The sequence below is a fragment of the Manis javanica genome, chromosome 11, assembly GCF_040802235.1.
Source record: "Manis javanica isolate MJ-LG chromosome 11, MJ_LKY, whole genome shotgun sequence".
NCBI classification, from domain to species: domain Eukaryota; kingdom Metazoa; phylum Chordata; class Mammalia; order Pholidota; family Manidae; genus Manis; species Manis javanica.
The window spans coordinates 113,261,170-113,274,147 of record NC_133166.1 but is presented as its reverse complement, the minus strand read 5'-3'; the positions used below and the strand labels follow the sequence as shown (position 1 = coordinate 113,274,147).

Here is a 12,978-nt window from a genome sequence, read left to right as displayed (position 1 = left end):
CAGGGCTGTTGGGTGAGCCACTGACCCAGGCGCACAGGCTGCTGACGGCAGACAGCACATTTCAGGCCCCTCAGCACAGGTGCAGCTTGCTTCACTTCCAGGGACAGGATGCTGCAGAGACCACGGAAGTGGAGACCTTGCCCTCAAGCCCCCCACCACAGGGAGTGGAGGTACACCTGGGAAGGGGCAGGACCCCAGCTGGGCACAGCACACAGGAGCTCATTGGAAGCTGCTGGTGACTTGCAGGCAGCAGGAGTGCCCACCAGTGCCTGGCCCCCCAAAGCAGGAGTGCCCAGCAGGGACCCAAGAAAGGACAGGAGCCTCCAGCCAAGAAGGCACTTTAATAAGGTGTCTGCCATTTTCTTGCCATCAGTTGACAAGCACCTCTCTTCAGTACAGTGGTACTCAGAAGATGACCCTCAGGCCTGGCCTCCTGGCCTCCAGGGCCCGCAGACGGCCCTCCACTTCCTCTGACCAGTAGATGTCATACAGGCTGCATGGGGTGGACCAAGCTCAGCCCATGCCACCCCAGCAGCCCTGTGTCCCCCTGGGCAGGTGGCCCCACCCCGCCCCGCACTCACACCAGCTGCTCCAGGGCACAGCCAGGCTGCTCCAGGCTCTCCAGCAGCTGCGTGACACCAGGGTCGCCCATGCAGTTGTTGCTGAGGTCCAGCTCCCGCAGGCTGTGGTTGGCCAGCAGGAGCGAGGCTAGGCTGCTGCAGCCACTGTCGGTCACCTCGCAGTCCCCCAGCCTGGGCGGAGGTCAGGGATGGTCAGGACAGAGGGTGCACCCCTGGCTGCCACTGACCAGCTCAGTGCCCAGGCCTTGTGTCCCACCAGAACATGGGATGGCAAGGGGGTTCTGAGCCACAGCCCTGACCAAGTCTGCACGTAGCATGTTGGGCCCCAGGGAAATGGCACAGGGTCTGCTGGCCGTAGGCAGGCATCCCCATTGCTCACAAGGTACACAGAGCCCTAGACTGTGGTCACATCACAGTCTAGGGACCCTGAGGGAGGAAGTGAGATGAGGGGGCCGTCCCCCCACAGGGCCTCACACACCCCTCGCTCCTCTCCACTGGGGGTCGGGAGCCTGGCTGCATGGCAGAGGCAGCAGTGGCCATGAAAACAGGAGAGCTGGCAGGAGCGGGCACGAAGGCTTCGAGGCCCCACACCTGCTCCCGCCTGCCCATGTGGCAGGCAAGGGCAACCTGAGTCCCAGGGACTGTGTTGCCCAGCCCCTCCCTGCTGGCACCGAGTGCCCCCGAGGTCCTGGAGCAGGATGGGAACCTGGGGGTCCCTGTCTGGGGTACAGCCTGCAGGGCCAGCATCCAGGGCTCCTCAACCCCACCCCTCAGCTGGTGTCCGCCCCAGGATGGCTAAGCAACATCCCAGAAAAGCCACCAGGGAGGCACAGACCAGGGCAGAGAACAAAGACATTGGCACGACGACAGAAGGCAGACGGTGTATGAGATACAAGGACAGGATCAAAGCAGTGACGGTGGAGGAACACGGGCTGTGGTGGGTGGTGTGGGCTCGGCAGCCCGGGGGTGGGGAGAGGAAGGCATGGACGGGAGCCAGAAGCGCGAGCCCGGGTCAGCACCAGGGCAGCTGGGTAAAGGCACAGGACCCCGGAAGGCAGAGGACACAGAGCCCAGAGCAGAACAAAGCCAGAGGCAGTGGGCAGAGGGTGGTCTGCCTTGGAGGCCAGCAGCCAGCAAGCACTGGGCACAGGAGCAAGGTACTGGCCCTGGGCCCTTCTGTAAGTGGCTGGGGACGGTGGGGAAGGGGAGCCGGGAGAGGCCCAGGAGGACCAGGGCTCTGGCCCAGGGGACAGGATGCGCTCCCTGGACACACCGGGCAGGCGGCTGCCCTGTCAGTGGCCAGGACTTCCGACCGCTCCTATGAGAACCCAGCCGGCGTGGCGCTGCCCCGCCCCTGCGCACACGTACATGCACACTCACCAGAGCACCTGCAGTGTGGTGCCGGGCTGCCCCAGAGCCTGGCACAGCTCCTGGACGCCACAGTCCTCCAGCGTGTTGCTGCTCATCTGCAGCTCCAAGAGGCGCTTGTTTTGGGTCAGCATTGTGCTGAAGTGGCGGCAGCAGGCAGCCGTGAAGCTGCAGGACTTCACCCTGCGGGAGATAAGCACGGGGGCTGTGGCTTCGGGGCCACACCTCGGGCACCCCTGGACTCAAGCACCATTCCCCAAAACCAGCCCCCACCTTCCGTCTTTCGGGCAGCTTGACCTCAGTGCACCGCACCCCACCCTCCAAGGACACCGGGAGCCTTCCTGCTCACCCACAGGGGCAGCAGCCCTTCCCCCCGGTGCCCTCGGGGGCCATCAGCTGCACCCACCACAGGGACTCCAGCTGGCAGCCGGGCTCCCTCAGGCTCTCACACAGCAGCCGGGCGCCCTCGTCCTCCAACGCGTTGCCCACCAGGCTGAGCTCCCTCAAGCTCTCCTTGGCCTTGAGGATGCGGCAGAGGTCTCTGCAGCCCTCCGTGGTGATGGCACACTCCCAGAGCCTGGGGGCACGGGGCCAATCACTGCAAGGCCACGGAGTGACACTGGCCCAAATCCTTGGACATTACCCTCCTGGCCCAGCAGGTGGGAAAGGGAGCCAGCCAGGTGGGCCGGCGAGAGAGTGCGTGCAGAGCCCCGCTAGGTACCCACAACCCCACCAGGCAGTCAGCTCACCGCAGGGCCCTGAGCCGGGAGCTGGGGCTCAGCAGCCCAGGGCACAGGTCCCTGAGGCCTGTGTCGCCAAGCCGGTTGCTGCCCAGGTCCAGCTCCTGCAGTGAGGCCTTGGAGGCCACAACGCCACACAGGTCCTTGCAGTTGGCGGACTCGAGGCCGCAGTTCTCCAGCCTGGGGGCACAGGATGGCCCGTGGGAGCTGGGGAGCCCACAGCATCACAGCCCCCAGCCTGGCCCAGTGCTTACTTGAGTGTCTCCAGCTGGCAGGCAGAGTCGACCAGGCCCTGGCACAGCGCCCGGGCACCAGCCTTGCCCACATCGTTGTTGCTCACCACAAGCTCCTTGAAGTCCCGCTTGGCCCTGAGCACCGAGGCCAGGGGCTCACAACTGGCGGCCGTCAGGTTGCAGTACTCCAGCCTGGGGGCGGGACGTGGCCCGGCTGAGGGAGCATGTATCGGGGCTCCCTCCCGCCCCAGGCAGCGAGGCCTACAATGATGGGGGCCACTGCATAGTGAGCACGGCCAAGAGGCTGACTTCCTGGACAGCACCCAGAGTCTCCTGGGAACTGCCCAACTGGGCCCAGGGGGAAGGCACCAGCCCAAAAGCCTCAGTGTGGGGATACAGGCCAGCTGCCAGAGGGCCACTGCCCCGACATCACGGGGGAGCCTCCGAAGTCCCCGAAACGCCCCTTCAAGGGTCCCCACAGCTGACAGGCAGGTGCTGACGGAAACCCTGGCAGCACGTGGGTGCCGGACGGAGACGGACCAGGTGGCGGGACACACTCACTGCAGCTTCTCCAGGTGGCACTGGGGGTCCAGGAGCCCTTCACAGAGCAGCCTCAGGCCTGCATCCCCCAGTGGGTTGTCACTGAGGTGAAGCTCACGCAAAGTGGGCAAGGCGCGCAGCATGCGGGGCAGGACTCTGCAGCCGGCCTCTGTCAGGCTACAGTTCTGGAGGCTGGAGCAGGTGGCCAGATGTCAGCAGGGCCCCACAAGCCAGGCTGTGGCCCCCACTGCAAGAGAAGCCACCCCTCTGTCTACAGGAAGGCAGGCACAGAGCCCCCACATGCACACACCCTGTGCCTGCAGAAGCCTTACAGCCGGGCCTTTCTGGCAGAAGGGCCTCATCTGCGCCTCCCCCCCACCCGCCAGGGCTGCCCAGGGACACCTGGGGGCTGTGAGGAAGCTGGGCCGGTAGCCCAGGAAGGTGGCAGGACTGCAGGGGGGCAGACCCTCACACGCGGGCCTCAGCCTCCGGGGCCTTTGGCTGAAGCCTGCCCACCTACCCGCCTGCCCAGAAGCCCTCACTTCTTGGGGCACACAAGGGGGTTGGACCTGAGCTCAGCGTGGGGCAAGCACCTGGGCTGGCACCACCCTGCACTCACCTGAGCTTCTGGATCTTGCAGGTGGGGCTCTGCAGGCCCTGGAGCACCAGATGCACACCGGCATCGCCCAGCTCATTCGCACGCAGGCTGAGCTCGGTCAGAGAGGGGTTGGCCTGGAGCGCAGAGCTGATGTCCCTGCACCGCACCTCTGTGAGGCCACAGTCGTCCAGCCTGCAGATGGGACATTCAGCAAGCCACTCACAAAGCAGGTCGCCTGTGACACCCTTGCTGGGGATAGGGGCACACGCACGGGTGCGCATCTGGCCCATGCACTCTGCACCTTACGGTAGGTGCAGTCAATGCGTAAAAGCTTCCGTCTGCCTCCAGAAGAGAAACCAAACCATGCGAGAAAGCACTCTGAAGGGTGCCAGGGAGCTAGCACCGCACCAGGGGGCTAGCACCGCACCAGGGGGCTAGCACCGCAGAGCAGCCAGGGCCAGGGGGTGTGGGCTGCATGCTGCCACAAACCGCAGTCATGACTCACGAGGGACCAACCCAACCAACAGGTGAGAGCAGAGCTCCCTGAAGAAGGCAGCCAGGCAGGGGGAGTAAACCCTGGCAACAACTGTCTGGCAAAATGCCCCTACAGCTGCTAAAATCTGCAAAAGCTTGACAGAACCAGGACATCAGCAGCGTCTCAAGGTACCTCAGCCAAGACATCAGTTAGAAGGGTAAATGCTAACTCGTGGAGAACCAGCAGACACCACCTTAACAGGTGGTCAGGTGACCGTTGGGGGACCACATGGTGCCAGCTCCCTCACACACCCCACAATATGACGTGCTCAGCAGGACACGTCATTTGTGTATTCTTGCCAAAAATGTGTGACTCAACCACGAGAAGACAACAGGGGGACTTTCTCCAGAGCCTGGGCAGACTCAAGATGGCCAAGGACAGGGACGGACAGAGGGACATCGCAGACGGGAGGCAGGGCCAGGAGACATGACGAAAAATGCCACAGGGTTCCTGCACAGACCCGGGAAAGCTGGTGAGGCCTGTTGCCAGGCGACAGGGTGCTGGAGTTGGGGACGCAGGAACCCCCGGTGCCCCTCTGCTGTAATCCTAAAACTGTTCAAAATAAGGTAAAAAGAAAAAAGGTGAGCCAGCAGGCACTTATCTCTTGCTCGTGAACCCTGAGGAAGCTCTGGGTTTGACAACCTCAAAACAGAAGCCGGGCTGGACTCCATCTCCCAGCCTGCAGCCCCCCAGGGGACAGGCAGCCCCCAGAGCAGCCCCGCTCGCTATGGGGCCCGCCACTCTGCCCTCTGCCTCCACACCAAAGCCGGCCCCCAGCCTGAGCTGGGAGGGGGTCTACACGCTCAGATGGTTGAAAAGGGTGGTGATGACACTTCATGCCACATACAGACATGCAAAACCTGCACTGGGCGCCGCAAGCACTGTGGTGTCGGCACCACACACACCAGCGGAGGCGGCAGAGTGGCGCACAGGCCCTTGCTGCCCACCTCCCGCGGTGACTCCCGCAGGGCACTACCTGACCACCTCGTACTGCCGGATCAGGGGCAGGAGCTCGGCCCAGCGCGTGTCACTCAGCTGCTCGCACTGGATGTCCAGGTTCATGGTGACAGGTGAGGAGTTTGCTAGAGGGAGGCAGAGGGAGAAGGACCCATCTCAGAGACTCTCTCAAGGTTTGAGGGGCCATAGATCCAGAAGGGGAAAAAGTCCAAAAGGACCCCATGGGGACTGACGTTCAGGGACTCAGCCTGTCCCCAGGCCAGCGCCTGCTATGTTAACTTCCTTGGCATCTGCATCCACCTCAGCTGCCAGGAGCAAGAATGGGTGTGGGCAGAGGGAGGCTATGCCCACCGCACTCCCCTGGCAAAGACCACAGCAACTGCAGAGCTTGGGGACAAGGCCGTGGGACCAGAGGCTGCTGTTACTGGCTCCCCACACCCAGCCTTTCTGGGCACCTCTGGGACCTGAGCTTACCACCCAAAGCCTGCCCCATTTGCCTGGCGAGCTTGGGTCTTGGGGGTGGCCTGCAGGGTTTCTGGACAGGGTGTGGAGTCCCCATTTGGAGCACAAAGGCTGGTGATCCAAGTGCTACAGAAACTCCCTGCCTGCTCAGCCTCCACTCCCCTGCTGAGAACAAGATTCACAAGCCCACCTTGCCTGGGCCTGCACAGAGCAGAGACCCCGGGCAGGAGGAGCATGGCTGGGCTGCCCGCCAGCACCCTCAGCCTCACTACCCTGAAGCAGCAAGGGTGCCATGGGCAGGGCAGAGTGGGTGGGGTGGGGATCGCAAGCCCAGAGGCCTGCATACCCAGGGTGCCTGTTTCTACAGCCCCTTTCTGGGGACCAGCCCAGGGAGAAACCAGGGCATCAGGCAGGATTTTGGCCTGGGGTGGGAGCAAGTCACAGGCCCTGCAACCTCCAGCGACAAGTACAGAATGAGAAGCTGCTGACACCACAGCCCAGACTGGGGGATGCAGCAGGGGAGCAGCAAACCCCGGAGTGGGGAATGGGGCAGGGGCGAGTGCCTGGGAGCCAGCTGAGTTCACTCAGGAGCAACACGATGCCCAGCCAAGATGGGCACCTAGGACCATGCCCTTTAGAAAGGTTGCACCAAACAGGATGGCTCAGCCTCTTGGGAGCTTCCTGAGAACACCACCTCCCTTGGCCTGTGTCACTGCCTGGCACGCAGAGGCCTGGCTGGGGGAGCTCCCCTCCTACCCCAGTGGTTCCGAGCCGACAGCCCAGAGAGGGCCGACCAGCAGGCAAGACTCGTGCACGTCCTGGCAGACAGCCTGCGGAGGAACCTGAGGTCACACAACCATCATGTAGGAACCAAGGGCCAGCCCAGAGCCAGGAGCAGAGCGACACCAGACTGCTCCCCACATCTTGGCCCCCCAGCCCAGGGTGTGGTCACCAAACCCTGCCTCCGAAAGCTGCCATCACTGGACAGGGGTCAGGAAGCCTCATTCTGACCCCTCCTCGGGGGGGCAAGGCCAGAGGACTCTGGCCACAGGACAAGCCATCTCCCCGAATCCCGCCCGAGGGTAGGGGACTCAGCTCTCCTGATGTGATCTGAAGTGAAGAACAAGGGCAGGAAATGGGCACTGGCGGCTGCCGGCTGCCCGGGGCCTGAGCAGATCCCAGGAAATCCCCTTGGTAGGGCCTCGGGACCAGGGCACTTCTTAACCCCCATGAAAACGTGGACCACCACGGTCCCCCAGTTGAGTCCCTGACTTGGGGGGGGAAACAAACTTCAAGCAGGATCCCCTCCATGGGGCTGCTCCCAAAGGTCCCAAGTCAGGGATCCGGGATCTGAACAGTGGCCCCCAACTGGTGCTTTCCAGTGTGAGCCAGTCCGCTCGCAGGGGCGGTGCCCTCGGCTGCGCCCTACTTAGCCGGCCCGGAGGGGGCGTCCCTCGAAGCGCGGAACGCGCGACCCCGGCGGCGCGGTTACCTCTGCGAGGCGCGGGCAGCGCGGGGGTCCGCAGGGGTCCGCCCAGCGCCGCCCGCGCCCTCCCGAGGCTGCGCATGTGCCGGGCGGCCTGGGGCCGCAGCCGGGCGGGGCGGCGGGGTTACCCTAGGGAAAAACGGGCGCTCTCAGACGCGCGCGGGGAGTCCCGGCGCCGGAGCTCCCGGCCCGCGCCCATGGCCACACGGCCGGGCCGCGACGGACCCCGGGAAATTCCTCGGGGTCGTCCGAGGACTTTCGCTTGGCCCGGGGACGCTGCGCAGGCCCCCGGTCCCCGGTCCCCGCCCGCCCAGCTTTTCGGACCCCGGCCCGCACCCAGACAGTCACCTCGCGCCGTCGCCGCCTGTGCAACCCAGGGCCGCGTCGCCGCTTCCGCCGGAGGGGCGGGGCCACGCCGGGAGGGGCGGGGCACGTCCCGGACAGCGGCGGGGCACGCTCTCGGCTGAGCCAGCTTCCCGCGGCGCGCTAACCTTCGCTCCCAGGACGCCGAGTCCCGCGCGGCCGTGCGCGCCCCGGCCTGTGCCTGCAGCCTTCTGTGCAGAGCAGGGGACGCGCCGGCTCGCAGGAGGGGCCGCTCCTCTGCCTCCCGCGGCGGGGCCCGGGCAGCCGGCTGCCTGGTTGGTGGCTGTGAGAACCGGCCCGCCTGGAACTGCGCAGGCTTTCGGGGGCGCAGGTCTGGCTTACACCAAACAGGTACCGACCCTTCCGTTTATGTGCATCTGTCAAAAGGTACTGATGTATGAGCTTGGGGGACACGTTCACAAATGTCTTTACAGCACTTTCTAACAGTTCAAACCTGGAAGCAATCTAAATGTCCATCGGAAGAACAGCTAATAATTTTAACATTCCCCGCGAGCCGGCCTCAGCCGATAGATAACCAGTGCCTGTGGACCAGCCCTACCGGTCTTGCTCTTCAGCAATAGCTATCAAGGAACTTTTGTGGGGAAGGGTTTGTTACTCACAGGTCTGGGTCCTGTGAAGCACACTGCCTACCTGGGACCACACAGCAAGGTCAGAGGGAGAGAGACAAAGACAGTGTTTGCACGCCCAGGGTGCAAGTTGTGATGGAAAGCGCTCGTAAGACGAAGGAACGACCTGGAGATGCCACAGTAAACACGAGCGTTTCCTGGGATTTAGGTACAGGGAGTGAGGGGATTATTCTGTGCGACCAGTGCCCCAGGGGATAAACCCTTGATCAGGGAGTCTGCCTCCCAACAAGATGTTCCCACAATAGGGCAGGTCTGGGTTTGGCCAGCCCCTGGCCACATCAGCATGCTGTGCACTTAGCAAACTGCCCGAAGGAGTGTCCATGTGGACGCGTGGTTATTTGGACAAAAGGTTACAAGAGGGCAGCACCTGTCCCCACAATAAGCCTGGGGTTTGTTTTTATTGGAGTTGAGGGTAGGGGCCTACGGTTTCATGGGCTCACTCTTTATTGGTAACTTTTGACATACGAGCAGGAATTTAAAGTGTGGGAACAGAAAAAACACACGGCCCAAGTGGTCAGTTACTGAAACCAACCAAGATCTCTAAAATGAAGTGGCCTCCATGTGGGAAGGTGGCCTGGCTCTACATCTAATTTTGTGACTGGCAGTGTGTTCATTTGAGATGGCCATCCTTGACATAGATGCCTCGGCAATCAAAGCTTAAGTGGGGCACTTGGGTGACTGTCTGTCTGGGCTCACGGTAGTCACTACTCTACCAGTCAAAACGACTGTCAAGGCATGATCTTCCAGGGCACACTGGTATTTTAAACATGCAAAACAATACATAGAGCATTTTGTTTGAAAAAATGCTAATGTGGGCGTGGGGACTTGTGCATCACACCCCCACTTGAGCAGATCACCTCCTCTGGTGCCCTCCCTGGGCTGCATGCCTGTCAGCCCGCTTGGCTCAGTCACCCCCTTGGCAGCATCCCTCCCGGCTGGCACACTCCGTATAACCAGGGTGCTCGATGTGCTCTCATCACACAGGCAGTTGTCACTCCAGCCAACACTCATTGAGCACCTACTGTGTGCCAGGCACTATTTTAAACTACATCCGTGAGCAAGGCAGGGCAATGGTCTCATGCCTCATGGAGCTCACAGTTAGATGTGGGAATGCATTGAATTAAAAAGTAAATTAAGAGTGTGGGAAGGGCAAAGACTTTGGGGAAAAGCAGGATAAAATAAATCAGAAGCGCTGGAGTGGCAGGCGGAGGTCAGGCAAGCCCCTGCACGGAAGGGCTGGGAGGGGAGTGGGAGGAGCAGCCCCTGAGGCCGCGGCAGGCTGGACAGGAGGTGCAGTGTTGAGTTTCACAAACTTTGGAGAGTGCTAACTGCACACCTGGCATAATTGTCCTTAGGTGCTTCCACCAGGTAGCACAGTAAGGATGGAACGAGGGGGCTGGGAGCTGAGCTGTTGCCTGGGGGATCAGTTCTTTGGGGGAATAAAGTCAAAGGTTACTCAATTTGGGGAGAACACCTGGCTGGGCCAGTCCTTACTTGTGTACTTTGCTGGATGCCAACGGACAAGGAGGCCAGGGCCACCGATGTGGGACTGGGGACACAGAGAGCCCAGTGGCTTAACAGAGATGAGCCACCAAAGCATAGACCCCCTCTCCCCCAACCAACTTGTCCCTCAGAGCAGGTGCAAATTGTCAAGCTGACCGGTTGTCCAGTGAAGAGAACAAGCAGCTCGGTTGCCTTGATGCAGGAAAATGAGACAGGTGGTGGGTTTCCGGCACAGGCTGCTGCAGCCCGAGGGTGCCGAGGGTGGAGGGGGCCAGAGGGGTGATGGTTAGGGAGGAGCCTCCAACTTTGACATGATTTTTGTCACACGAGCTGTATGTGCTCTGTAGAAAAAACTGAAGACAGAGATAAGAAAATGAAAAGCCCTAGAAAGGCCAACTTCCAGAGGCCGATGCTCCCCCCTCTGCGTCTGCGCTCCTATTCCTTCTGTATGCACACGCTGTTGTGATGTGAAAACGAGATATTGGTAATGGTAGGCAGAATAATGACCCCCAAAAGGATGGGCTTTGTTTTTGATTTTGGTATCATTAATCGACAATTACATGAGGAACATTATGTTTACTAGACTCCCCCCATCACCAAGTCCCCCCCACAAACCCCATTACAGTCACTGTCCATCAGCGTAGATGCTATAGAATCACTACTTGTCTTCTCTGTGTGGTACAGCCCTCCCCGTGCCCCCCCCCTGCTACATTATGTGTGCTAATCATAATGCCCCTTTTTCCCCTTTATCCCTCCCTTCCCACCCATGCTCCCAGTCCCTTTCCCTTTGGTAACTGTTAGTCCATTCTTGGGTTCTGTGAGTCTGCTGCTATTTTGTTCCTTCAGGTTTTTCTTTGTTCTTATACTCCACAGATGAGTGAAATCATTTGATACTAGTCTTTCTCCACCTGGCTTATTTCACTGAGCATAATACCCTCTAGCTCCATCCATGTTGTTGCAAATGGTGGGATTTGTTTTCTTCGTACGGCTGAATAATATTCCATTGTGTGTATCTACCACATCTTCTTTATCCATTCATCTACTGATGGACACTTAGGTTGCTTCCATTTCTTAGCTATTGTAAATAGTGCTGTGATAAACATAGGGGTGTGTATGTCTTTTTCAAACTGGGCTGCTGCATTCTTAGGATAAATTCCTAGGAGTGGAATTCCTGGGTCAAATGGTATTTCTATTTTTAGTTTTTTGAGGAACCTCCATACTCTTTTCCACAATGGTTGAACTAATTTACATTCCCACCAGCAGTGTAGGAAGGTTTCCCTTTCTCCACAACCTTGCCAACACTTGTTGTTATTTGTCTTTTGGATGGTGGTGATCCTTACTGGTGTGAGGTGATATCTCATTGTGGTTTTAATTTGCATTTCTCTGATGATTAGTGATGTGGAGCATCTTTTCATGTGTCTGTTGGCCATCTGAATTTCTTCTTTGGAGAACTGTCTATTCAGATTCTGTGCCTATTTTTTAATTGGATTATTTGCTTTTTGTTTGTTGAGGTTAGCTCTTTATATATTTCATATATCAACCCTTATCAGATATGTCATTTATGAATATATTCTCCCATACTGCAGGATGCCTTTTTGTTCTATTGGTGGTGTCCTGTGCTGTACAGAAGCTTTTCATGTTGATGTACTCCCACCTGTTCATTTTTGCTTTTGTTTCCCTTGCCTGGGGAGATACATTCATGAAGAAGTTGCTCATGTTTATGTCCAAGAGATTTTTGCCTGTGTTATTTTCTAAGAGTTTTATGGTTTCATGACTTACATTCAGGTATGTGATCCATTTTGAATTTACTTTTATGTATGGGGTTAGACAGTGATCCAGTTTCATTCTCCTACATGTAGCTGTCCAGTTTTACCAGCACCATCTGTTGAAGAGACTGTCATTTTTCCATTGTATGTCCATGGCTCCTTTAGCATATATTAACTGACCATATATGTTTGGGTTAATATCTGGACTCTCTATTCTGTTCCACTGGTCTGTGGGTCTGTTCTTGTGCCAGTATCAAATTGTCTTGATTATTGTGGTTTTGTAGTAGAGCTTGAAGTTGGGAAGCGAGATCCCCCCTGCTTTATTCTTCCTCCTCAGAATTGCTTTGGCTATTCGAGGTCCTTTGTGGTTCCATGTGAATTTGAAAACTATTTGGTCCAGTTTGTTGAAAAATGCTTTTGGTATTTTGATAGGGATTGCACTGAATCTGTAGATTGCTTTAGGCAGGATGGCCATTTTGACAATATTAATTCTTCCTATCCTTGAGCATGGGATGAGTTTCCATTTGTTAGTGTCCTCTTTAATTTCTCTTAAGAGTGTCTTGTAGTTTTCACAGTATAGGTCTTTCACTTCCTTGGTTAGGTTTATTCCTAGGTATTTTATTCTTTTTCATGCAGTTGTGAATGGAATTGTTTTCCTGATTTCTCTTTCTATTAGTTCATCATTAGTGTATAGGAAAGCAACAGATTTATGTGTATTAATTTTGTATCCTGCAACTTTGCTGAATTCAGATATTAGTTCTAGTAGTTTTGGAGTGGAGTCTTTAGGGTTTTTTATGTACAATATGTCATCTGCAAATAGTGACAGTTTGACTTCTTCTTTACCAATCTGGATTCCTTGTATTTCTTTGTTTTGTCTGATTGCCGTGGCTAGGACCTCCAGTACTATGTTGAATAACAATGGGGAGAGTGGGCATCCCCGTCTTGTTCCCAATCTTAGAGGAAAAGCTTTCAGCTTCTCACTGTTCAGTATGATGTTAGCTGTGGGTTTATCATATATGGCCTTTATTATGTTGAGTTACTTGCCATCTATTCCCATTTTGTTGAGAATTTTTACCATGAATGGATGTTGAATTTTGTTGAATGCTTTTTCAGCATCTATGGAGATGATCATGTGGTTTTTGTCCTTCTATTTGTTGATGTGGTGGATGATGTTGATAGATTTTCAAATCTTGTACCAT

At 57.6% G+C, this 12,978-nt stretch overlaps 1 protein-coding gene across 6 annotated transcripts; it reads right to left on the bottom strand.

Moving 5' to 3' along the window:
* Nucleotides 1–326: 326 nt before the first annotated feature.
* RNH1 (ribonuclease/angiogenin inhibitor 1) lies at nt 327–7,973 on the bottom strand. 6 transcript variants are annotated; one of them, XM_037011552.2, is made up of 13 exons: nt 7,849–7,922; nt 7,305–7,629; nt 6,771–6,844; nt 6,027–6,179; nt 5,572–5,677; nt 4,082–4,252; nt 3,484–3,654; nt 2,944–3,114; nt 2,699–2,869; nt 2,356–2,526; nt 1,962–2,132; nt 582–752; nt 327–493 (listed from the first exon to the last, which is right to left on the bottom strand). In XM_037011552.2, exons 2-13 carry the CDS (start codon nt 7,580–7,582, stop codon nt 406–408), a joined length of 1,896 nt encoding a protein of 631 aa, XP_036867447.2. In that variant the 5' UTR covers nt 7,583–7,629; nt 7,849–7,922; the 3' UTR covers nt 327–405. The 6 variants fall into 6 exon arrangements, with proteins under 6 accessions (XP_036867447.2, XP_036867448.2, XP_036867449.2 ...); XM_037011553.2 differs by lacking the exon at nt 6,027–6,179 and having other exon boundaries at nt 7,849–7,918; XM_037011554.2 differs by lacking the exons at nt 6,027–6,179; nt 6,771–6,844 and having other exon boundaries at nt 7,507–7,629; nt 7,849–7,888.
* Between the last annotated feature and the right edge of the window lie 5,005 nt (nt 7,974–12,978).